The sequence below is a fragment of the Hyaena hyaena genome, unplaced genomic scaffold, assembly GCF_003009895.1.
Source record: "Hyaena hyaena isolate Hyena2069 unplaced genomic scaffold, ASM300989v1 scaffold_968, whole genome shotgun sequence".
Classification (NCBI taxonomy): Eukaryota; Metazoa; Chordata; class Mammalia; order Carnivora; family Hyaenidae; genus Hyaena; species Hyaena hyaena.
In genome coordinates this window covers 54,025-79,833 of record NW_024081602.1, presented here as the reverse complement: position 1 = coordinate 79,833, position 25,809 = coordinate 54,025, and the positions used below count along the sequence as shown (strand labels likewise).

Genomic DNA, 25,809 nt, shown 5'->3' with positions numbered 1-25,809 from the left:
GCGCACGCGCCAAACTACGGTGGCTCTGCTGGGGACAAATTATTAACGTACTACGGTTCTGCAACCCCAATCCGAAAAGTGTAAACCGGCTGGGACAGTCTAGGAAGGCGGCCTTGGAGGCATTTGCAGAAGGGGAGTAATAACTGGACTGGGAAGTAGGTGGGGTAAATGTGTGGACACACGTGAGGAGGCAGAAAATTCAGTCTCCGCGGCCAGGGACTAAACGGGGGCTGGGAGCCCACAATCAGGTGGCGCGCTCTGGGGGCGTGGCCTCGCGCTGCCTCCGGGCGGGGGCGGGGCCTGATGCCGGCCCCGCCCCGCCCTGCCTGCGGCCAAGGGCGCGGCACCTCCACTCAGCTGCAAAGCTGCGGGTCTGCACCGGGTCTGCACCAGCCGAGCCTTCGAAGGTGAACCAGGTGAGTACCGACACCTACGCGCGGCGAGGAGCGCCGGCCCTCGGGACACTTCATCTCTTGCGTTGGGCACTGCCCATACCTCTCCCATCCTGAGCTGACTAGGGACGCCCTCCCTTCCCTCCTTCTGGTCTGTACCCCTCTGTCTACCTTTCCACCTCCTTGCCCCCCACCTGCCCTGCATCCTCCCCCTGTTGGAGTGGGTTTGGAGCGTCGAAATGGGGCCCACCTCGCTGTCTGTAAGTCGGGGAGATTCTCAAGGTCAGCCGTTCAGCTCCTTCCTTTCCTCTCCTCCTCCCCCGGGGTTGTGCAGACCCGGCGCTCCTTGTTTCTCCCTCCCAGAGCCCACGTGACCTTGCCAAGTGCCCCTCTAGTGCAGAGGATGGGCGAGCAGGACACTGGAGGGGGAGTGGGCAGTGCAGGCCCGATCGGTAACAAGTGCCCCGGGAGCCCTGCGCCCGCTGCGGATGTGTTGCTAGGAACCCTCAGGGACAGCCTCCCAGGGAACTGACTTTGTTTTCGTCCTGACTCATAGAAACGTTTGTCCATTTGTATTAGAACCCTTAAGTGGGTCATTTCCCACCGCTGCCTGAGAGCAGGAGACCCCGCAGGGGAGGAGGACTCTTCACGGACGGTTTCGCTTTGGATTTCAGTCTTTTCCGCCTTATCTGTGTCACTGCAGGGAGCCCCAGAGCCGCTGCGGTGGGGCAGCGACGGGGCGGTGAAAGGGGCTGGAGAATTCGCTAGTGAGTCAGAAGTTGCGGCTTCTGCTAGTACTCTTTTTTTCGGCCAGGAGTTTACAAGCTACTTTGCAGCTTAGGGAACAAGTGGGTGTGGATAAAGGAAAAGGAAATAACAGGGGATAAAGGAAAAGCTGAGACGAGGGGAGTAGGAAAGGAGTTGGGGCTTTAATCCCTCGCCTGGAGAAAAGGAGTCCTAAAGGGAAGGACGCTCACCGCTGTGCAGACCTACGGCCCTTGGCGGGTGCAGTGGACCTAGGCGTGGTCGTGTGGAATTGCCGCAGATTTGAGATTTCCTCTGTGCGTGGGAGCTGCAGCAAGGGCTTCTCTTGGGAAATCTGCAGATCACCGGGAGCCTTCAGCTTCGCCCAAGGTTATTGGTCAGAGTTCCAAGGGCTGTTTTAGTTTAATGAATTCAGTAATTAAGGGCACAGTATCCTAGTCAGGGGTTCAAGATTGTTGATTCTTACAGCAGTTAAATTTAACCAAGTTACCCAAAACTAACATCTGAAATCCACAGAAGTACTTTCACCCCTGGAAGGCGTTCTGTTAAGCTTCCAAAGTGACACAATGTTACAGAAATAGAACTTTGTCAAGCAAATTTTCCCCCCTGAACTGGTGTTACTATATATAAAACAGATCCGCTAGAGAGATACTGTGGCCAGCTGTAGAAAGTGTCCCCAGGGGGCTGCTTTAGATTAAGGAACAAAACTAGAGAATGGCAGTCTTCTTCCTAATATAGTTCCTCCTGCTGGCCTGGAGTCCTAAAGAGACACAGCCATGAATCAGAATTTCCTAACCTGGAGAGCTTTAGCCATTATCCAGAGACCTGCTGAAAAGCCCCTGGAACAATCTGGAATGAACTGGATGATCGAGCTATCAAAAAGCAGTTAGTGCCTACTGCATAGGTAGCTGCATTTAAACATATTGTTCCCTATATTTATATTTAAATATTGTGAATCTATATTCAGAATACCGTTGTGAACCACAGTCGACCACGAACCATTTAGTGTTTTTATGCAGCGTTTAAAAGAATCTCCACACTGCTACCGTTACGCGGCTGAATTCATTAATACTCCTTATGAGTAAGTATACCGTCTTCCTGAAAGAGAAGAGTTCAGCACTAAGGCTAGGATACTACTATGGAAGAGAGAATTCCTGTTTCCCTCACTCTCTCTTGCAGCGTCTACCTACCTATCTGTCTTGGTGAGGAGAAAAACGGCAATGAGGACCCCAGGAAACTACATCACCTTTCAAATAACATTTGCAAATACCTTACAGGGATTTCTGCATTTGATATTTTAAGGCCCCGTTTACCCTCTGAGCTCTTTGCAGAGTTGAACTGTTCATTAACTGGAACCTGGGATCTAATACGTTGGTGCCTTAGCTCACTCTTGTTTCAGTAAGTGGTATTTTACTTCTCCAGCTGAAGCAACATGAATGATTTTGGCTCAGCGTTATTCTAAGTCCTGTCAGGTACAAAGAGTTAGACCCCCGTTTCAAGGCAGGGACCCAGCAGCTGCTAGGAATTAAGGACAGTCTGCCCACATTTTTTGTGATGGAAAATCCAAGTGGTGTCACTGTGACTCATTCAAGATTTTTGTTTTCCTCTTGTGGAAGTCAGGGCTTAGTTTCCCCATGACCTCCATTCAGTTCCTAGGTAATTAATGCCAGTTAAGGCCTGGGGTATGTAGAAATCGTGATACGAAAAATGCGCATTTCTGGTGCTTTGCTCCTTTGCAAACCTGAACACCTGAACATGGAGGAAGTTTTTCCTTCCTGTGATCTCTCCTCTTGGCATCTGCCAGTGCCCGCATTCATTAAAAGAAATTTAAAAATAAGTTACTCTTTGGGGCGCCTGGGTGGCTTAGTCGGTTAAGTGTCTGACTTTCGCTTAGGTCATGATCTCGCGGTTCGTGGGTTGGAGCCCCGCATCGGGCTCTGTGCTGACTGCCAGCTCAGAGCCTGGAGCCTGTTTCAGTCTGTGACTCCCTCTCTCTCTGACCCTCCCCTGCTCACGCTGTCTCTCTCTCTCTCTCCTAGAAATAAATAAAAACATTAAAAAAAAAATTTTTTTTTAAAGTTACTCTTTGGATCTATTCCAAGTTTTTTTCTTTCCAATTAGAACGCTCTCAGGCTTTAATCAGACAAAGACTTGGAGTTAATTATTAGCTCTCTATTCCTATTAATATATTTTATGCTCCGGAGAGAGTGTGGGGAGATAGAAAAATTCCAAAAGAGATCAGGTGTGGTCACACTTGCTCTCCAATCTCATTAAGAGGCAGTCTAGGCAAGGGTTGAGAGCATAAACTCTGGAGCCAGACTGTTTGGCTGTGTGTGAGTCCAGGCTTCCTCGGTGATGGCTGTGTGACCTTGGGCAAGTTACTTAACCTCTCTGAGGCTCAGCTTCCTCATCTGCAGAATAGAAGTAATGATATATCACAGGGATGCTGTGAGCAGTTAATATCGGTGAGCTACTTAGAACAGGGTCCGGCATATAGTAAATAACACAGGCTAATAATAGATATTATTTTTTTTGAAAAAAATTTTTTAACGTTTTATTTATTTCTGAGAGAGAGAGACAGCATGAGAAGGGGAGGGTCAGAGAGAGAGGGAGATACAGAATCTGAAACAGCCTCCAGGCTCTGAGCTAGCTGTCAGCACAGAGCCCGACGCGGGGCTCGAACCCACGAATCATGAGATCATGACCTGAGCCGAAGTCAGATGCCCAACCAACTGAGCCACCCAGGTGCCCCAATAATCGCTATTATTAATAACAACTGATTTATTCTACCATTCTTTCTCTAGCCTCGGTCACTAGATGTACCCTTCTAGTCTATACCCTTGAGACACACTGGTCTCCTTTCTCTTCCTCGCACGAGTAAATCTCCTTCCTGTCTCCTGTGTACTTGGTTTTCTCTCTCTGTGTTCTCTCTCGTACATCACTGTTTATGTCCTCAGCGCCTTTCTCTCAATCTGTTACCCTTCTGTTTCATGGTCCTATGTTGTCTCCATCCATTTCACTGTGTCTTTTGGAAGGTCAGCACCTGATCGAGACCTCTGAGTCTCGATCGCCATTGTAGCCCTGCGCACCTCACGTATTGTCCGGTGTGCCGTGGGGGATAATTCAGGGGAGGAATCCTTCCAAAGCAATACTGAAGAAGGTGGGAGGTGTGGGCTTAAGGCAAGCATCCCATTTAGGTAAAATGGTTTGTCCTACATTGACTTTTTCAGATCAGCCCCACAGTGAATTGCTACGAGATTTTTATTTTCTTCTCCATCCCATGGCTTCTCCCCATTCTTCCCCCCCTGTCCTCTGAGGTTGGTGCCTTCAGACCCTGGGAAATGTCCCGCAGCCTGTCGCTGGGATGACATCTCCCGGGGGGGCTCTGCTTCCGATGGTCCAGCGTGACCCAGGGCTTCTGGGTGAGGAGCCGACACTCCGAGGAATTCTCGCCCCATAGAGCCTTCTGCGTCCAGAATCTGAGGAAGTTTGTCATCACACCAGCAGGGCTCCCTAGGATTTGTCCTGTCTTGTTACAATCTACTCGTCTTCGATTCCTGAGGAGCTGAATTAACAGGGTTTTTTTTTCCAGGGAAGATCCAGTTCCATTCAGGCATGCGTCTTTAGTGTCGTTTCATACAGAAGTCAGACCCCAGAGAAGGCAGAGGGTAATCAGCTCACTTAGCCTGACCGGGCTTTATTTGCTCCCGGCAGGTGCAGTTAGGCATTAATTTTTTTCGGTACTGACAGTTCGCCAAAATGTCAGAATTAAAACAACATGGGAAACTTGAGTATTTTGTATGGCCAAGCAGTGGCTGTTTACCTCTAAAGCTGAATACATTTGGATCATAACACATTGATCTCTTAAAGGCACAGATCTTATCAGATCTTGTCCCCTGCTCACTAATAGCTAGCTTCCACTTTCCAGATGTTCTGCCAGAACACAGATGAGGAATGGAAGAAGGTGAGGTACTGGGGAGCTACTGTGCTGACTGCCTCTGCTGTGCCCCTCACCATGTCAATGACCACGTGCTGCATGCGTAACAGTATACCCGTCCAGCTACCTTCATGCTTAGCCTTGGAGAAATATCCACCAAATGTGCAATGCAGTTCTGGGCAGTATTTTTCCTCTCTTGGCTTATTATTCCTTCTCTTAAACGTCCATGCTCTTAAAAAAAAGAAAAAAACCTAGCTGTCATGTGACACTTAGACACTCACACAGACCTAATCATCCCTGTTTAATGTAGAAACGGCCAGAACTGGCACTTTGAAAATGTAGAATAGATGAACAGAAATCCTGTGACTTGTCTTTCCCACCATGGAAACAAGCGAATGCCTTTTGGTTGTTTCCCTCCAGGTTCTTAAATTTCTCTGTTGAGCTTTCTGCAGGCTCAGGGAGGGTCGGCTGCCCTGCCTGAGATGATTTTGAGGACTGTTCATTTCTAGAAATATCTAGAGGCAGGAGTGAGGCTGGGCAGCTACCCTGGGGTGCTTTAAGCAGGCTAAGCAGACCCCCAGCACGGCCTCAGAAATTTCCGAACCACCTTCCAGTGTTGGGGACTCACAGAAGTCCATTTGGGACAGTCAGACCAGCCCTTAAAGTTACCGTCCTTGGGGTTAGTCTCGTGAAACTGGTGGCTTTTGCCACATAAAATAAGGGGCTGTACATGAGGACGAGTAGATTAATAGCACAGGGAGCCGAATGAGAATTTTAGTGAAACGCTGGGGGACGGCTCCAAGTCAGTCTGGGAGTGCTTTAGCTTCTTCCCATTCCTGGGTGTATAAAAAAGGACATCGCTGAGAAATTACAGTACAATTTGAGGAGAACAGTCTTGTGAACGGAAACAGGGGTCCCCGTTGTCCCGGCTGGCTTTTATCTGCTTGTTTGAGGGCAAAAAGAGAGCTGAAAGGTGAAATCCGTTCTCCCCTTAAAAAATCCAGTCAGGGGCACGTGGGTGGCTCAGTTGGATAAATGTCCGGCTCTTGACCCCCAGCTCAGGTCACGATCTCATGGTTCGTCAGATCAAGCCCTACGTTGGGCTCTGGGCTGATAGCATGGAGCCTGCTTGGGATCCTCACTCTGCCCTGCTCGCTTGCTCACTCTCTCTCTCTCATAAATACTTAAAAATTTTATTTTAATCTAGTTAATTTCATTTAGTAAAAAAAAAAATAAGTTGAGGTGCGCCTAGGTCACTCAGTCGGTTGAGCGTCCGACTCTTGATTTCAGCTCAGGTCATGATCCCAGGGTTGTGGGATCGAGCCCCGCGACAGGCTCCACGCCCAGCACAGCGCCTGCCTGAGATTCATTCTCCCTCTCTCCTTTTCCCTCTCCCTATGCCCCTCGCCCCCACTTGGAATCTCTCTCTGAAATTAAAAACCAAAAAAATGTAAACAAAGATAAGTTAATGTTACTTCATGGCTCAGAACCAATCATTTGAGGCAAGTTCCCAAGTCTGTAAAGCCTGCCTTTTGCTCCATTTATACAATGTCGATCGTGCCCTGGGGAATTTCTATTGGCAGCCAAGAGGGACTTGAGTAAACAGTGAAAGAGAGCTCTACCCCGGGAGTACTCTGATGAATGTGGTTCAGGAAACGCGCTGGGTAATCCTTGTAACGGGAGGAGCCCCGGCCCCGTGAGATAAGGCCGGAAGCCTGGCAGCAGCAGGAGTTGGACGAAAGGTCCCAAAACGTAGAAGCACCGCGGTCGTTATGCTTCCAGAGAATCTGTCCTCCAGGGACTACCTCAGGCAGGTGTCCTAATGAAAATCTGTGTTGCAAACTTGCGAACCCACGCACTGGACTGGAACACGTCTTCTCCTTTAAGCCCAAGCTTGATCCTTCCCCAGGGAGCCTTTGCAGTGGTGCCTGAGGCTTTCTTCAAGGCCGCTGGGTGTCCGCCCACTGGCTGCGCTGAACACTGTCGCCCCAGTGCTGCTCTGTCCCCCCACGTCCCGTGGCCCCAGCGGTTACCAGGGCACTGGACTCCCTCGCTCTCTAATCTCCCCCTGGGCTTTCCTGCCGCCCCCCGTCCCCTCCCCAACCTGCTCCAAAATACTCTCCTAGTTTCCTTTCCTCACCTTGCTATGTCCTCAAAAGATCATGTTCAGCTGTTAAATACTCTGATAGATTAAAAATGTTACAAATACAAGTGTTGCTGTTTCAAAAAGTATATTCTCGAGGCACCTGGGTGGCTCAGTCGGCTAAGCACCTGACTTCGGCTCAAGTCATGATCTTGCAGCTCATGAGTTTGAGCCCCACATTGGGCTCTGTGTTGACAGTTCAGAGCCTGGAGTCCGCGTCAGATTCTGTGTCTCTGTCTCTCTGTGTTCCTCCCCTGCTCACACACTCCCTCTCTCTCTCTCAAAAATAAGTAAACATTTTTTAAAAGTTTAATATATTCTAGAAATAATTAGGTTTCTAAATTATTCTCAAAAAGGGCATCTATGGAAAACTGACAGCTAAGATCATATTTAATGATGAAGGACTGGAATGCTTCCCCCTCTAAGATGGGGATCAAAATAAAGATGTCATGGGCCACCTGGGTGGCTCAGTTGGTTAAGCATCCGACTTCAGCTCAGGTCATGATCTCGCAGTTTGTGGGTTTGAGCCCCATGTCAGGCTCTGTGCCGACAGCTCAGAGCCTGGAGCCTGCTTCGGATTCTGTGTCTCCCTCCCTCTCTCTCCTCTCTCTCTCCTCTCTCTCTCCTCTCTCTCTCTCTCTCTCTCTCTCTCTCTGCCCCTCCCCTGCTCATGCTCTGTCTCTCTCTGTCTCTCAAAATTAAATAAACATTTAAAAAAAATTTTTTTAAGATAAAGATGTCACTTCTGTTTAACACTGTATTTGCTCTGGGTGCCTGGGTGGCCCAGTCCGTTAAGTGTCTGACTCTGGATTTCAGCTCAGATCATGATCTCACGGTTTGTGAGTTCAAGCCCCACGCTAGCAGTATGGAGCCTACTTGGGATTCTCTCTTTCTCTCCCTCTCTCTGCCCCTCCCCAGCTTGCTCTCTCTCTCTTAAAGTAAATAAACTTTAAAAAAAGAAACAAAAACACCGTTTTAGTTCTAATTAGGGCGATCAAGCAAGCAAAAGAAATCAAAAGGCTTTCACAGTGGGAAGGAAGTAGTGAAACTGTCTTCGCAGCTGACAGGCCCCTGTATGTTAAGTACGACAAAGGTCATGGACGCAGCTCTCCCTTCTCCTGGGCTCTTTTGCCCTGTGCTGTTCCCCTCTCTGCTCCCTCAGTATGAGCCCAGGGTGCAGCTCGGGTCCTGCTCCTGAGCAGCTTCTGCAGAGCTGTTTCTCCTGTGGCTCCCTGTGCCGGGGAAAAAGTAATCTAACTCCTTGGTAAGGAGCAAACCCAGCAGAGTGGTGTGGTGGCCAGGAGTCAGACCTTGGTGTCCGTCTGCTTGTGTTCAGACCTCAGCTCCATACTCGCTGGCTATGGGACATCAGACGAGTTGCTGAACTCCTCTCTGCCTCCGTCTCCTCATCTGTAAAATGGGGATGATAACAGTAACTATCACGTAGGATCATTATGGGGATTGTTAACTTACATTAACTCTATTATGCGCCCGACAGAAGAGAAGCAGTAGGTCTTGAAGCAGATGTTCAGGAAGTAGTGATGCTATTATTTCCCATTTTGCTATTTCTGCCATACAGAGTGAAAAATTCCGTGAGTTAGGTGGAGGTCCCACTGGATCCTTAAATAGGCCTTTCATTCAGTCATGTTGCAGACTGTTTAGACTTTGAGGTATACTTGACCCATCGCACTGGAAGCAATCCCCTCCAGAGGTCGCCCTGGACGGTGATGACCACCACTCTCGAAAGATGAAGAGTTTTCAACTCTGACTCTTTTGGGTGGTGGGAAAATCTGGTCTGGCAAGTGCTTGTGGCCATGAAAGAGGGCTCGGGGAATCTTCCAGCTGTCCCAGGTTAGGCTCACAAGATAAAGTCCCAGAAGACGGTGAGCTGTCTTACCTACCTGTGTTGGCTCGGGGTGAGCCCTCTGTTCAAGCTGAAAGAAGAAAGCAAGCTTCTGACGGGCACGTCCTTTGCCTGTGATTGTGACCCTCCTCTGGCCTCATCAGCCCATCGGGTTCTTGAGGCCGCTAAGGAGAACAGGGTTTCTCAGAAGCCCCCGAGGATATTGTAGAATGTGGATCTCCAGGGCAGAACTCTACCAGTGGTTTTTAATTAGGTAAAATCAACACCTCCCGAAAACTGTATTTTTGCCTGGAACAGTGGTTCATAAAACGTGTTCCCTGATCAGCATGATGATCTAGAAACTTGTTGGAAATGCAGATTCCCAGGCCTCGTTAAGCCCTACGGGAGCTGAGACTCCAGGGGGTGGGGTGTGTTTTAACAAACACTTCAGGTGACTTTGATGCTGCTAAAGTTTGAGAACCACTGACCTAGAACACAAGACTGCACTGTGTTGAGTTTCTGGCTTCATGGAAGTAACTACAGAAAATGTCAGGGCACCTGGGTGGCTCAGTCGGTTAAGCTTCCCAAGTTCTGCTCAGGGCATGATTTCACAGTTCGTGAGTTCGAGCCCCGCTTCGGGCTCCTTGCTGACAGCTCAGAGCCTGGAGCCTGCTTTGGATTCTGTGTCTACCCTCTCTCTCTGCCCCTCCCCCACTTCGCTCTGTCTCTCAAAAATAAACATTAAAAATTTAAATGAAAATGTCAGGAGGGTACAGATTCTGTGCCCTCCGGGAGCATATTTGGAAATGTGTACCATTTTCATTGATCAGTATGCAAAGTACTGATCAGCGTGGAACAAACGTGCAAATATTCCAAGGCAAGCCTGCGGCCCATGCTGGTCGGTCAGGAGTACAGGCGTCACGGAGGCAGGCGGAGGACTTGCACGGGACCAAGACGGCAGGGTTGGACAGTGGGAACAAATTTAGGAGCCGGGGGGCGCCTGGGTGGCTTAGTCGGTTAAGCGTCCGACTTTCGCTTAGGTCATGATCTCGCGGTTCGTGGGTTCGAGCCCCGCGTCGGGCTCTGTGCTGACTGCCAGCTCAGAGCCTGGAGCCTGTTTCAGAGCTTGTCTCCCTCTCTCTCTGACCCTCCCCTGCTCACGCTGTCTCTGTCTGTCTCTCTCTCTCTCCTAGAAATAAATAAAAAATAAAATAAAAAATTTAAAAAAATATATTTTTTTTAAAATGCCTCACAGCCCACCTGTTTCATAACCCCCGACCATGGGCTTCCACCGTCTACCATCCCCCTGAAACCTGGCGGTCAGGGCGCCCGAGGGGCTCAGTCAGCTGAGTGTCCGACTCCTGATTTTGGCTCAGGTCATGATGTCACGGTTCGTGAGATCGAGCCCCCTGTCGGGCTCTGTGCTGACAGCGTGAGAATTCTGTGCTGGGGTTCTCTCTCTTCCTCTCTCTGCCCCTTCCCTACTCACGCTTTCACTCTCAAAATAAATAAATAAACTTAAAAAAAAAAAAAAAAAACAACCTGGCTGTCAAAGGATCCCCTTCACCAAAGCCAAGAGCATTTGGGAGGGGACGCTTCCTCTGTTAACACATAATTGTCTCCCTCACACCTTTCCTCCTCTCTGCCTCTCGGCTTAGCCCCCTGGAGGGAGAATCCGCAGGTGAAGACGGTTAGCTGGTCTGTAGGGTCCCTCTGTGTCGTCTCTAACCCCGTCCCCTACCGCTCCTGGGGCTCCTGGGGCCCGGCCAAACGGCCATCTTTCTGTCCCTGAGAGCGTGCCAGGCTTTTCATCACCTAGGACCTTCGCACTTGCTTTTTCTTATCTTTCTTAAATACATTTATTTATTTTTTAAATATCTTATTTTGAGAGAGCGTGCACAAGCGGGGAGGGATGGGGGGAGGGGGGACCGAGGATCCGAAGTGGGCTCTGCACTGACAGCAGCGAGCCGGATGTGGGGCTCCAACTCACGAACCTTGAGATCTTGACCCGAGCCGGCATCAGACACTTAACGGACTGAGCCACCCAGGCGCCCACTTGCTGCCCTCTCTGATTTGAACATTCCCCCGAAATGTCGTATTGGTGTTTCTTCCTCATTCTTGTGTCACTGCAAAGGTTGCCACAGCGAGGAGGTCTTCCTGGTCTTACCTGAGATAGAATCGACGTCCGAGATTGTGTAAGTTTATGTATCAAATATTTATTGATCCCTTGGCATGTTTGTGGTCAGTCCTCTGTCCTCACTAGAATGTCGGTTCCTTAAAGGACCCCATCTTGTCCACTGCCGCGTCCCCCACCCCTCTGAGGTGCCAGCACATAGTAAGCGCTTTCCACATTGTGACTAAGTGAATTAAGTGTTCTTAGACCCATAATGCTGTCCACACTAGGAAACTAACTCCCTTCCAGACACATTATGCTGCCCACACTGGGAATCGGTGTAGACCAGCCTTTTGCCAAATTTGAGTCTATTTCAGACTCAGAACTAATTTCTAAGTCAGAGGACCTTACTGATTTGTAGAAGGATCAGTATCTCCCTATTTAGGAAGCAGTACTTATGTGGGCAGACACGCACACTTACCGGTGTTTACAATATGCCTTCGTATTTGCACCCACGTTTATTAAGTGCTCATAGCAGATGTTTATCTAGTTCATGTCATTTAATTCCTCAAACCATCCTGTGAAATAACTAGTTAGTACTCTGTTTTGTAGAGAAATGAGATCCCATTCCCAAGCTCGCAGAGGCAGCGTCTAAACACACATCCATCTGACTCCGGAAGTCTTCCTGTCTCCACTCCTGTGGATTTCCCCGTAGGAACAGACACATCATAAAACAGTCTGTTAGGAGTAAAAACAGTTCCAAAAGGATCTCTGCTTTTACTTAAGTGACAAGAAATCTCATTAAAGATAAAATCCAGTTTCTTTTCAGCCTGGAAGTTAATATTCTTTCAACAACTCTTTTGACTCCTCTCCAGACTGTCTGGAAACAGTTAACTGAAAGCTTACACCCCTGAAACTATTCATACAGGAGAGAGGACAGAAATGCTTCTGTCCTATTTCTGCCTTTCCCCAACACAAGTCACTTTCACTTTCAAGGTTATTTTTGTACCCAGTTTTTAAACAAACTTTTTTAATGTTTATTTTTGAGAGAGAAAGAGAAAGCATGAGCAGGGGAGGGTCAGAGAGAGAAGGAGACACAGAATCCAAAGCAGGCTCTAGGCTCTGAGCTGTCAGCACACGAACTATGAGATCATGACCTGAGCCGAAGTCGGACGTTTAACTGACTGAGCCACCCCGACACCCCTTTCTACCCAGTTTCTGATCACTGCTAGGAAGGAGGAAATCTGGAATCGGGTACGTGTCCTATTTGTTTGCCTTTTCCCCAAGTAGAACATGAGCCTCATGAGGGCAGGGACCAAAGTCTGGCTTGTTCTTCTCGTCATCACCAGCACTGGGACCAGTGAGTGGTAAACTTGAATTAAGTAAGTGAATGCACGCTCACTCCCACACAGAGATGAACCTCTCCCGCTGCAGCGACGGTTACCATGACTACAGTTCGCTGATTTCCACGGTCAGCGCTGCAAACCTGCTTCCTCCTGAGTACCTCCTGCTTTTCAGATATTTTAACACAGCTGTCTAAGAGCTCAGAAAAAGAAGTGACCGTATATAGTTCTAAGTTTTGTTTGCTGTTTTAAAATAGCAGTTCTTAATTATAAGCTCTTAAATGTATATTATCACTTATTAAACATCCCCTTTTGTAACTGAATCAGGACTAAACACAGCATTAACATACATGATATAAGCTGATGTGGAACATTTGTTGAGTCCTTACCACGCATCAGGCATCATGCCTGGAAATACCCGTCTGGGAACGTGGGCACCCCTGCTGTCTCCTTTTAACGAAGGAGGCCCAGGCTGCTGAAACCCGTAGAGGGATGTTCCCAAGGACACACAGCTAGGAAGGTGAGAACCATGTTCTGAGTTCAGTTTCCCTGCACAGCTGCAGCCCTGTGCATGGCACAGAGCAGGTAAGTGACGGGGTTCAGGATAGAAGCCACGTAAGGACTATATGACAGGATTCCTAATATATTGCCTGTTCCTCTGATTTCTCAATTCCCAATTATCATCAGGCCACTTTCTGATTTCATAATTTTTTTGGTATGCATCTGCTCATTTTGCAAATGATAGAAAAGTACAAAGGAAAATCTGTAATTTATGCATCTAGAAATAATCATGCTTATGGTTTTCATATTTTCTTTTTTTCTGTTGCTGAAAACTAAGATTATATACTGCATACACTTTTTAAAATTATTAATATTTTTTTAAGTTCACTTCTTTATTCTGAGACAGAGAAAGAGAGTTCCAGGAAGGCTCTGTCTGCACTGCCAGCGCAGAGCCTGATACGGGGCTCAAACTCACAAACCCTGAGATGATGACCTGAGCCAAAGTTAGACGCTTAACTGACTGAGCCATCCAGGCGCCCCTATATACACTTTCTGAGTTTTTCTTTTTTAATGTAACATGCTGTACATTCAGCCTGTTTCAACGTATTTGTGTATGCACCATTTTTAAAATAGTTTATTGTCAAGTTGGCTTCCATATAACACCCAGTGCTCATCCCCACAAGTGCCCTCCTCCATGCCCATTACCCCCTCCCCTCTCCCCCACCCCATCAGCCCTCAGTTTGTTCTCAGCATTCAAGAGTCTCTCAGTGTTTGCCTCCCTCCCTCTCCCCCACTATTTTTTCCCTTCTTCTCCCCCATGGTCCTCCGTTAAGTTCCTCCTAATCCTCCTATATGTGCAAACATATGGTAGCTGTCCTTCTCTGCCTGACTTATTTTGCTCAGCATAACACCCTCAAGTTCCATCCATGCTGCTACAAATGGCCAGATTTCATTCTTTCTCATTGCCATGTAGTAGTTCATACTACATATGATACTATGTGGTATAGATAAACCACATCTTCTTGATCCAGTCATCAGTTGATGGACACTTAGGCTCTTTTCATGTTTTGGCTATTGTTGAGAGTGCTGCTATGAACATTGGGGTACATGTACCCTATCTGTGCGCACCATTTTTAATGGTTCTACAATATTCTTTATTATGGGTACATTAATTAGTCGTCTGTGCTTGGCCATTTCTGTCACTGCTATTATAAATAGTGTTCAAGTGAATGCCTTTGAACCAAATCTGTCTGAGTTTCTGATTACCACCTCCAGCTAGATCCCCAGGGGAATTAATAAATCAAAATTAATAAATCAAAAGGCATAAACAATGTCAAGAACATACACGTTGTTGGGCTGTTCTCTAGACGGCTCTCTTTTGTTTTTTTTTAATGTTTTATTTATTTCTAAGAGACAGCATGAGCAGGGGAGGGTCAGAGAGAGAGGGAGACACAGAATCTGAAGCAGGCCCCAGGCTGTGAGCTAGCTGTCAGCACAGAGCCCGATGCAGGGCTTGAACCCATGAGCCATGAGATCATGACCTGAGCCGGTCAGATGCTTAACCGACTAAGCCACCCAGGCACCCCCAGACAGCTCTCTTTTAGATCTCCCCCTCTGCCGTGTAAGAGTGCAAACTAGGTAATTTTAAATACCTACTTAAATAAATTTCTGTTGATACAAATGATAGCTTCTAATGTATTCAGCTGCAGGGTGACGACTAACAAATGCCATGATACAGCTAAGTGGGTTGCAGAGGAACTTATACCTGCATTGATGGTTGGGTTCCGAGAGCTGTTAGACCGCGTGTGTGTGTCTGTTGCCACGTCAAAGACCCAAGTCTAGGGCAGAGCCCCCATCCCCCAAGACAACCGTATCTTCTTGTGTTGAGAAGAGGGTTGCTGGTGACACAGAGCAAGTATGTAATCAACAAAATGTGACGTGCAGCCGAATGTTCGTGCCGGAGAGGTCGTGAAGCCAGTGCCCTGGGAGCTATCTGCGGGGTCCAGGCTGGGACAGCCTTGGGTGTGGCTGCCTCTGCCTGGGGTGTGGCCACTGTGAACCAGCTGCCTCCACTTACCCAGTGCACACGCCTGCACCCGAGCCCACAGAGGCCAATCTTTAAGGGGTGGGAACATCCGTCTCTTTGCCCTGGATTCCTCCGAATAGAAGGATTCAGCAAAAGATAGGGTTGTTGGGTTTTTTTTGGAACCCTGAGTGAATTAAGCTGATTCTCTCCTTAAAGGACAAGCCTGACCCATTTTCCAGGCCCGACTGGATTTATGTTTTCAAACAGCAATGATGACGGAGCTTTTTTTCTGTGTTCTGACTCTGCTTCAGAGGTTTCAGTAGATACTTGTGAGGGGAACAAAAGGAAGCTTGAATTGCTTAGGCGCCTGCCTGCGTTATGCCGGGCCCCGTACCAGGTGACGAGCATTATGTGGGTTGGAGGCGTCATTCCGGAAAGCCACCTGTGGTTGCGGCTTGCTCCGCATGTTCCGCAGGTGGCAGTAGGCACTGTCTGCGCTTGGCGTGCGGCGGCCAGACACACACAGTCGCCTTGCGTGGGAGCTCAGCAGCTGCTGTGATGGGCTGCGGTCTCTGGTTTAGCCCTGATCCTGCCAGCGGGGAAGTGCTAGCTGCTAGGCTATGGGGGGTGGGGGGAGTGGACGGGCTTGCCCTTCCTGCAGGTGGCTTCCTGGGCTTTGTTCTTGCGCCTTTGCAGGTGTCTCCAGGGCTCCTGCAGGGAGAGGCTCAGGGAGGGGAGGCCCTTCCCACCCCTCTGACACACCCGCTGTCCCACAGCTGATGATGCTGTCTTTTGTGAGCCGTCCACTCTAGCATTAGACTCTGGGTCCCCCTTTACTGCCGGTTCTCTGCCCTTCAAAGGTACTTTGTGTTCGTGGCTCTGCTTGCCCCCCACCCAGATTCCTTCTCCCTAATACCGCAATCAGTGTAGCAAGGCAGGAGGGAAGGTAACTTTCACTGGAGTGTGAAAGCCTGATAGGTTCAAACTCCCAGACTGCATGTATACCTTGGAAGCGGAGCTCAGCAGTAAATAGTAATTTCTAAGGGTGAATTTTTGAGCAGTCGCCTGAGTGTTCATTGCCTGCAACAGAAACATGCACTCAAGAGGAGCTTGTCTGTCCTGCCAATCAGCGGCTTCTAGCCCAAGCCCTTACAAACTGCAACAGCCAAGGCCAGTGACTAAGTCACGAAATTCTCATGGTTTGCCTGTGCCTGGGCATTTGGGGAAGAATTCTGAAACCTGCTCTGGTCTTCGTTCTGTTCTCGTCCACCTGAGCCTTTCCTTTTCTGCGAAGTGGAGCCAACGGGATTTTTGTGACGGGGAACAGTGAATAGAACATTGCTGCAGACACACAGGGTGACCCCACGCGGCCAGGGAGCCCGGCATCCTGCCCGCAGGCAAGGGTCTGGAGGCGATTTCTCAATCTAGGCCTCTTGACTTGCAGACTGTGACCTAAGCCAAGCATGCTTGCGTCATTGTCCTTAAGCAGGTGACTTCATTTTCAGTGACCTGTTTGGTGCCCAAACGTGTTGAACTCAAAGGACGTCAGATAGGTTGGAAGGCTTGGTTATTTTTATTTTCAAAGAGGTGTTCAGAATTCATCCTGTATTTTTATCTTAATAACTACTACAGAAGCTTCCTCCCCAAGCTGACTCTCTGAATTTCGGAAGCAACTAATTCTAGAAGGGAATGAGAACAGGGAGGTTTGGAGGGCAGCCAGAGACTGCTTGCTGTAGCCGTACCTGATGGTGGGGACATGGTGGCCAGGAGGCCATTCCTGTGCTGAGTCATGGAGATGGCTTTTTGTGGTGTGTCCCCCATTGGGCGAAGTGAGGTGGGCGCCCATCTGGTGCAGCTCCGTGAAGAATGTAGGGGGAACCTGGTAAGAACTGTGGATCATGGCAGGTGGGGGGCGGACTTTCAGGGACTTCAGCCCCAAATGTCCTTTTTCAGATCAAAGCAAAACGTACCTTTTTTTTTTAATGTTTATTTTTGAGAGAGACAGAGACAGAGAGCTTGCAAGCAGGGGAGGGGCAGAGAGAGAGGGAGTCACAGAATCTGAAACAGGCTGCAGGCTCTGAGCTGTCAGCATCGAGCCCGACGCGGAGCTCGAACCGATGAACCGTGAGATCATGACCTGAGCTAATGTTGGACTCTGAACCAACAGAGCCACTCAGGCGCCCCCAAATCCCACGCTGAGAAAGGTGCTGTGACACCTCTCAGTTTGCAAGTGGGATTAAAAGGGAACGAGACTGGAATGTAAACTGGAATCCCAGCTCTGGTGCTTTCTATTTTAGCCCTTGGGCACATGGCTTAACCTCTGGGTACTCTTTGGAAGTAGGGATAACTCGCTCTAATGTTAGGGTGACTGGAAACACTGTAGCCCCTCCGAGGCTCACAGGAGAGATTGCAGTGAGCCAGTCATCAGGGATGGACGTTTAAACTGAATGCAGGGGGATAACTACATCTGGTAAATGTAATGTGCATCAGAAGAGAACATGTAATATGACTGTATACTTTTTTAAGTTTATTTATTTTGGGAGTGGAGGGACAGAGAGGGGGAGAGAGAGAGAGAGAGAGAGAGAGAGAGAGAGAGAGAGAATGAGAATCCCAAGAAGGCTCCCAGAGAGAGAGAGAGAGAGAGAGAGAGAGAGAGAGAATGAGAATCCCAAGAAGGCTCCCAGCCATCAGCACAGAGCCTGGGGTGGAGTGGGGGCGGGACTTGATCTCAGGAACCGTGAGAGCATGACCTGAGCTGAAACCAAGAGTCGGACGTTTAATTGACTGAGCCCCCCCAGGCGCCCCAGACTTGAATAACTTGTAAATTCTGTTGTGTAATATACAGTAACCTCTCCATCGGCCTCTTAGAAACATCATGTTTCATACCTTTTTGATCTAGGAATACCTTTGAAGGTGATGACACGCACGCTCAACGCCTCCTTCCATGGGTGCCTACTGTGCAAGGTGGTATCTTAATGTCTTCTTCCTTCCACAGAGCCAACATGGCGGTCCTCTCCAAGGAGTATGGTTTTGTGGTTCTAACCGGTGCCGCCAGCTTTATCATGGTAGGCCATCTAGCCATCAACGTTTCCAAGGCCCGAAAGAAGTACAAAGTGGAGGTGAGTGGGAACAGACACCTGTCCGGGGCTAGAACTTGTTTTCAGTTGTGGGGGGAGAGGGGAGACGCCAGTGGTCAGCAGTGGCAGTTGAACTGTACCTGTCGGAAATGCTGCCCCTTTCTGGGAGGAGGAAGGTAGGAATTAGGGGGCCCCGAGGGGAACAATTCCCATCTTGTTTGTACTGTGTCTTTTCTGGTGAAAGACCAGGTGTGCTGACCTAAGAGCAGGATGCTTTTGGCGGGAGCATGTGCCAGGAAGAGGGTGGTTTTCTCAAAAGGGTTAAACAAGGGGGACTTCATCGAAACAAAAGCTTCTGCACAGCAAAGGAAGCCACCAACAAAGTGAAAAGGCAGCCTACTAAATGAGAGGAAATATCTGCATGCCATATATCCAATAAGGGGTTAATTTCCAAAATATATAATTCATACAACTCATTGCAAAACAAAACAAAACACCAAGGAACATGATTTAAAAACGGGCAGAGGACCTGAACGAACATTTGTCTAAAGAAAATACACAAATGGCCCCTAGGTACATGAAAAGGTACCCAACATCATAACTAATCACCAGGGAGATGCAAAGCAAAACCACAATGAGCTACTACCTCACACCTCTTGGAATGGCTATGATCAAAAAGACAAGAAATACCCAAAGCTGGCGAACACAGGGAGAAAAGGGAACGTGCTGTTGGTGGGAATGTAAATTGGTGCAGCCACTAAGGAAAACAGTATGGAGGGTCCTCAAAAAAAATTAAAAATAGGACTACCATAGGATCCAGCTATTCCACTTCTGGGTATTTATCCAAAGAAAATGAAAACACTAACTTGAAAATATATATATACCCCCATGTTTGTTGCAGCATTACTTACAATAGCCACGATATGGAGGTGACCTGAGTGTCCATCAATGGGTGTGTGGATAAAGAAGATGTGGTATATATATATATATACAGGGGACTACTCAGCCATAAAAAAGAGTGAGATCTTGCCATTTGTACCATGGATGGACCTTGAGAGCATTATGCTAAGAGAAAGATAAATGCTGTATGATCTCACTTATATATGGAATCCTTAAAAAAGCTAAAATGTACAGCATGGTGGTTATAATTAATTTTTCTGTATTGCATATTTGAAACTTGCTAAGAAAGCAACTCTTTTTTTTATAATTATTTTAAAATTATTTTGGGGGATTTTTTGTTCTTTTTATGAATATATTTATTGTCAAATTGGCTTCCATACAACACCCAGTGTTCATTCCAACAAGTGCCCTCCTCAATTCCCATCCCTCTCCCTCATCCACCCTCAAGTTTGTTCTCTGTAGTTAAGAGCCTCCCCGTGGTTTGCCTCCCTCCCTCTCTGTTTCTAACTATTTCCCCCTCCCCTTCCCCAATGGCCTCCTGTTAAGTTTCTTAAGATCCACATATGAGTGAAAATATATGATTTCTGTCCTTCTCTGACTTACTTCACTCAGCATAATACTTTCCAGTTCCATCCATGTTGCTGCAAATGGCATGATTTATTCAAGAAAGCAACTCTTAAATGTTCTCATCAAAAGAAAAACAAATCTGCAAGGCTGTGGGGTGATGGATGTTAACTAGACTTACTATGGTGATCATTTCACCACATACACATGTATCAAATCATCACATTATACACCGAAAACTAATATAAGGCATGTCCATTATACCTGGATTTTTTTTTTTACATAAATAAATAATAAAAGAAACTAGGGAGGGCTAAATGGCAATGGTCTTTCCTGGTGTGCCACTTTAAAAGTAATGTCTTAGGGTGATATTCTACTTCCCAAATAGAGAAGGAGCATGTGGTGCTGTGGTTAGCCTGAGCTCAGACATTAGACATAAGAGGGATTATTAAATGCTCCCTTTTAGTTCCAGATGATCTGAAAGGGATAATTACTGAGCTTGTCCCTGGTGAGCAAATTTAAACGTCTATTTCTGTTTAGCAGCTTATAATTAAACTCTCCGACTAGAGCTTCTTTTAAAGTTTTCATATTGATTTTCCTTTTTTTTTTTTTTTTTATTGGACACGTCCGTGAAAATTCTCACACACTTTCTGTTCCCCCATTAAGGAAAATCTTGAAAGCTCGTGGCATTGGGTCACTCTTGGGAAGGAGCCATTTCCCTGTGGTGTTTTTGTGATGCATTGGAAACACAGTAGTGCTGGGACAATGTCAAGAGCACTGAGTTGGGGGCACACTGCCTCCATCCCTTGTGCGCCTACAGCACAGACCTACGTTCTTCGTTCGGGATGTTAATAGAAAGACATTGAAGCTGCTTCTGGGAGTTGAGACCCTTCTGCAGATATTTAAGCAGAAAGCGATCATCTGTCAAGGGTATAATAGAAGCTTCTGGAGGATAGGTTTTCTTTAGGGTTGATTGTAACTCAGCACTGAACGCCACTCTTGACCATTTGATCCACACGCACATTGTTTTCACAGTATCCGACCATGTACAGCACGGACCCTGAAAACGGGCACCTTTTCAACTGCATTCAGCGCGCTCACCAGAATACGTGAGTGTTGGCCCTGACGGGCTCTGGGGGTGTCTGCGGGTATACGTGCTTTCTGCCCAGCGCCTCGGCCTTTACTACCCTGAGTGCGGAGTAGCAGCTGTGAGACTGCTCATGGGCTCCTCACTGAAAGTGTCATAAAAAGGGGCGCCTGGGTGGCTTAGTCGGTTCAGCATCTGACTCTTGATCTCAGCTCAGGTCATGATCTCACGGTTTGTGAGTTCAAGCCCTGCATTGGGCTCCATGCTGACCGTGTGGAGCCTGCTTGAGATTCTCTCTCTCTGCCCCTCCCTCAAAATAAGTAAATTAAAAAGAAAACTATTAAAAAAGTGTCGTAAAAATATGTACGTATATAGATTAAATATTCAGAGTTGTTAGTGAGGTTCTGGATAATCTTTTCAAAAACATCTTTCGCGTTACATTGCTCCTCTAGAGCATTTGTAAGCTGTCCTGTTGAGATGAGCTTGAATCTCCCAGTCCTAGGGAAGGGGCACCTGTGGGCTAGGGAAGGAAATCTACTTGAATTCGCCGAGACCTTCCACATCGATGTGTTAGAGCCAAGGTCTTGGGCCCAGCGTGTTCTGAGTTACCCTTACCCCCATGCAGAGAAGAGAGGGTGGATCCTGGTGGTGCGGCTTCTCCGTCCTCACCGTCACGTTTCTAACTTGGCAAGTAAGAATGTAAGGGGCTCTTCATTTTACAGCCACACACGTCAGTGGGGCCCTTTCTAAAAATGTTCTCTGTCTATTCCAGGTTAGAAGTGTATCCTCCCTTCTTATTTTTCCTAGCTGTTGGAGGTGTTTACCACCCGGTAAGTGTTTCCAGGGGGGTTGCGTGAGTCTGGATTTAGTTCACTGAGCTATTTACAGAAAACAGAAAAGGAACACGTAACGAACATCTTCAACCTCTATTTAAAAGAATCGCATTCAACTACTCCTTACAAAGCTCTTTAAAGTAGGTAGAATTTTCCCCACTTTTTACAGATGAGGGGAAACCTCTTGAGGACCGTGTAACTGTCACAGGGCAAATGGCTACATGAAGGGTAGAAGAATCAGAATTTGAACCCAGGTCTGTCTGATTCTGGACGGTTCGTGTCTGCAGTTTTTACTGGCCTACAAATATTTGATCCCCTGAGGTTACAACAATGAACACAACAGGCAAAGGCCCTGGTTTACTGTTAGCTGGGGTCACAGACAAAAAGTGAATGGCTACGGCATGTAGTTAGGCTAGAATTATAGGTGATGCGTGCCATGGAGGAAAACACAGGGCAGATGGAAAGATCCTGGAATGGGAGACACCTGTGAGCGGAGTGGTCAGGTGAGGGTCGTGCTGATTGCGGAGGTGACATTTAAGCAGAGGAGGTGACAGCCAAGCAAAATGTTAAAAAGGTGAGGGAGCAGGTGCCGCAGGTGGTCAGATACCTTCCAGACAAAGAGCGATAGCAAGGTCCTGAGGCAGGAGCCCACAGAGTCTGTATGGCGAACAGGGAGAAGAGTGGCGGGGCCTTGTGGGCTGGAGAAATGGACTGCCTTGCACCTTACCCTAATAAAGCAGGTGTGTCTATACCCGATTAGGTGCCAGTTGGGTCTTGCCCTGGATAGAGAGTGTTTCCCTTTCAGGGACCAGAGTCCCCTGAATTCTTTTTTTTTTTTTTAATGTTTACTTATTTATTTATTCAATGTTTTATTTATTTCTGAGAGAGAGAGAGAGGCAGCGTGAGCAGGGGAGGGTCAGAGAGAGAGGGAGACACAGAATCTGAAGCAGGCTCCAGGCTCTGAGCTGTCAGCACAGAGCCCAGTGCAGGGCCCAAACCCACAAACCATGAGATCATGACCGGAGTTGAAGTCAGACGCCCAACTGACTGAGCCCCCCAGGCGCCCCCAGTTTCCCCTTAATTCTGACCAGAGTGCGGACACTTGACGTTTCTGGTCCTCAGCCTTACGTGAGCCTCTGGTCTGTACCTGAAGGGCCTTGTGCTTTTGTTACAAGCTCCCAGACTGGCACACCTGTAGTCCATGGCCTTGAAGTTCATGTTTTCTTCAGAGACACATCTGCTGATGTCTTAGAGAAGACACTTCCTTGTGCCTCTAAGGGGCCCCAATCCTTGCACGTGACTGGACGAGCCAGTCTAAATAGACTAGTTGGTGACTCAAGCCTGGTGTCACCCCATCCCCTGTCCCGTCCCTCTTCCCTAGATAGACTCCATTCCCTGTGCTTCATTAAAACACCCCCAAGAACTGCTCGGAGGACAAGCATCTAATATTTGCTCCTAGGTCGATGGTAACTCTGAGCCTCACAGTCAGGCACAGCCTGGCAGCGACCAGCTTGCACGTAGTGACTCATGGGCCCGGGGTTTGTATTTTTAGTTGTTTCACGCACCTGACAGTTAACCTTACCCCAAATCAACTAAACAAACAGGAAGTCCTCAAATCTGACCTTACCCTCAGTGATGCACTTGGAGACCGAGACGTGCGAGGTTTCACGTTCCCACGCAGCCTCCCTTTTCCTCCCGACTCCTTCTCACCTAATGGGTCACCCCAGGGTGGTCCCCAGTAGGACTGTTCATCTTGCATGATTTTACCCGCTCAAGCGTGATGGGAAGAGGGACCTCCCCGTCCAAGACCGCATATTCTGGGCTCCGTGTCCACCTCTTCTAGGGGAGCCCTTACCCCCGTGCGGCCGCAGCCCCCTCCCAGCCCCCTCCGGTTGGGTGGGGGGGGGAACCTCACAGACAGATGCAGATGCAGGCCGCCTCCTGTTCACAGCCCCAAGGGAGACGAGCGGGCTTCTCCCGTGTCTCCTTGGCTCACCCTCCGAGCCCCAGGCCTGCCTCTCCCTCTCTCGTGCTCCAGCATGTGAGTGCTCCAGGGCAAGCCCGGGGCGGGGGTGGGGGGGTCCTTCCATCCCCGGCCCCTGGAAGGCCCCCACTCCTCTCCCCCATCTGTGAGCAGTTAATAGACGAATCACAGATCTTTGATGTTCCGGAGACAAGTAACAGACCTGTGACGTGAACTTTGGTGTTTTACCACATCCAGCGAAACATTAGCTTGTTTTGTTAAAACATCGGGTCATCAAAACCCTAGATGTGAGAGAAGATGTGCCTGTTTCGTGAATGCCGATCCTAACACCGCCCTTTTATTTCAGCGTGTAGCTTCCGGCCTGGGCTTGGCCTGGATCGTGGGGCGAGTTCTTTATGCTTATGGTTATTACACGGGAGGTAAGTACGTAAGTCTGCCAGGGAAACCGATTTCCAAGCTCAGGCTACTCTAGTTTTCTTCTTAGCAGGGGCTTTAAGAAAAGGGGAAGGAACTTGAGATTTAGGTGAAAGGTCTGGTATCTTCTTTTTACTAACTTTTAAAGGATAACAAAACTTCCCTTTACTGAGCATTTTCTGTGTCGTTTGCTGCTCTAAGACCTTTGCGTATGCTCTTGAACCTGGTAGCAATTCTAGGAGATAGATGATATTCTCCTATTTTATAGATGAGGAAACTGAGGCTCAGAGCTACCAGTGTCGACTAGTCAGCCAGGATTCACAGCCAGGCAGCCTGAGTCCGGAGCCCCTGCTCCTAATTCACTGCTGTAAACTGCGTGGCCGAGAGTGAAGGGGGCAGAGGATTCCTTTGGCTGTGCTTCTGAAAGGGGTGGGGGTGGGGGGGCACTCCCAAAGGCCCTGGAGCAAAGTTTCTCTAATTACTATCCCATCATTTTTTTAAGGTCCAAACAATACTGTTGTGGGACTTTTTTTTTTTTAATGTTTTCATTTTTGAGAGAGAGAAATAGAGTCGGCGGGGGTGAGGAGGGTGGGGAAAGAGAGGGAGAGAATCTGAAGCAGGCTCCAGGCTCCCAGCTGTCAGCACAGAGCCGGTGTGGGGCTTGAACTCCCCAACAGTGAGATCGTGACCGGAGCTGAAGTCAGATGCGTAACCGACTGAGTCCCCTGGGTGCCCCAGTTGTGACACGTTTCTTGGCGTGCAGCATCTGACATACCAACAGCTTTCGGCCAGAGGTTGGTTGGCCTCGTGAGGCCAGACGGTCTGAGTGCACCCCCAGAGGCCTTAGGTAGGGTGGCTTGTGGGTATTGGAAGTGCTTTCCTTTCGGGGTCCCCCCCAAGTCACTTCTCTTTCTTCTGTCGCAGAACCCAGCAAGCGGAGTTGGGGTGCCATCGGCTCCATCGCCCTCCTCGGCCTCTTGGGCACAACCGTGTGCTCTGCCTTCCAGCATCTCGGTTGGGTTAAAACTGGCTTGGGTGGGGCGTCCAAATGCTGCCATTGAAGAATCCCAGGCTGTTTACAACCTCTCATTCATTTTGAGTGACTTGCCTTTATTTTCAGTTACTTTTTTTTTTCTAAATATAATAAAGACCTAGCTGGCACTCGCCTCATACCTAACCCCGACTCTAGCTCTTGTTTCTTGTTGGAGCCTTTGTCAAAAAAAGGTAGCCTGTTCCTACTAGATGAATGAGGGGACGGACAGTGAGTGCCCCTCCTCACCCCGCCAGAGGCTGTTTAGGTGAAGCTGGGAGAATGTCTGATTGTGGTGACTTGTTCATCATAATCATGCCACAGCCGTGGCAAGCTGGGGCTCAAGGAAGGAAAGTCTTCTAGCCTTAGGGTATATAATTGTCTTCTCGCTTGCTGCTAATGCTAAGGTAACAACAGGATTTTTTTTTTTAATTTCTATTCAAGATTGCTTCTATTGCTGAAAAGCTAATTATGACTAAGTATGAAACTTAATAGAGATCTGATTGCATAGGTCCAAATGGGGAAAGACACCTTACAACAGAATGTGGAAAATGTGAAAGGTTTAGTTGGCTTGGAGAGGGATGCTGGTTGGCAGAGAGAGCTGCCCCTGCGTGAACGTGACCGTGAACACCACTAACAGAAGTACAGTGTCTACACCTGTGTTGTTCAGTACAGTAGCCGTGAGCCACATGGCTACTTACATTCCAATTAGTAGACTTTTTAAAAAAAAATTTTTAATGTATTTTTATTTTTGAGAGAGAGAGAGAGAGACAGCATGAACAGGGGAAGGTCAGAGAGGGAGGGAGACGAATCCAAAGACAGGCTCCAGGCTCTGAACTGTCAGCACAGAGCCCAAC

General features: G+C 48.2%; 1 protein-coding gene across 2 annotated transcripts; it reads left to right on the top strand.

The window, feature by feature from the left end:
* The first annotated feature begins 302 nt into the window (after positions 1 to 302).
* Positions 303 to 25,099, top strand: MGST3 (microsomal glutathione S-transferase 3). Of its 2 annotated transcripts, none has more exons than XM_039221245.1 (6): positions 303 to 416; positions 18,059 to 18,182; positions 20,640 to 20,713; positions 21,464 to 21,521; positions 23,855 to 23,927; positions 24,847 to 25,099. In XM_039221245.1, exons 2-6 carry the CDS (start codon positions 18,066 to 18,068, stop codon positions 24,981 to 24,983), a joined length of 459 nt encoding a protein of 152 aa, XP_039077176.1. In that variant the 5' UTR covers positions 303 to 416; positions 18,059 to 18,065; the 3' UTR covers positions 24,984 to 25,099. The 2 variants fall into 2 exon arrangements, with proteins under 2 accessions (XP_039077176.1, XP_039077177.1); XM_039221246.1 differs by lacking the exon at positions 303 to 416 and adding an exon at positions 11,216 to 11,275.
* Positions 25,100 to 25,809: the final 710 nt, after the last annotated feature.

Bases quoted from the DNA above. Each gene is read 5' to 3' on its own strand.
- MGST3 (XM_039221245.1), top strand. From the start codon at position 18,066: ATGGCGGTCCTCTCCAAGGAGTATGGTTTTGTGGTTCTAACCGGTGCC. The intron at 21,522-23,854 runs GTAAGTGTTTCC...CTTTTATTTCAG, and splicing joins TTGGAGGTGTTTACCACCCG to CGTGTAGCTTCCGGCCTGGG. The intron at 23,928-24,846 runs GTAAGTACGTAA...CTTCTGTCGCAG, and splicing joins TTATGGTTATTACACGGGAG to AACCCAGCAAGCGGAGTTGG.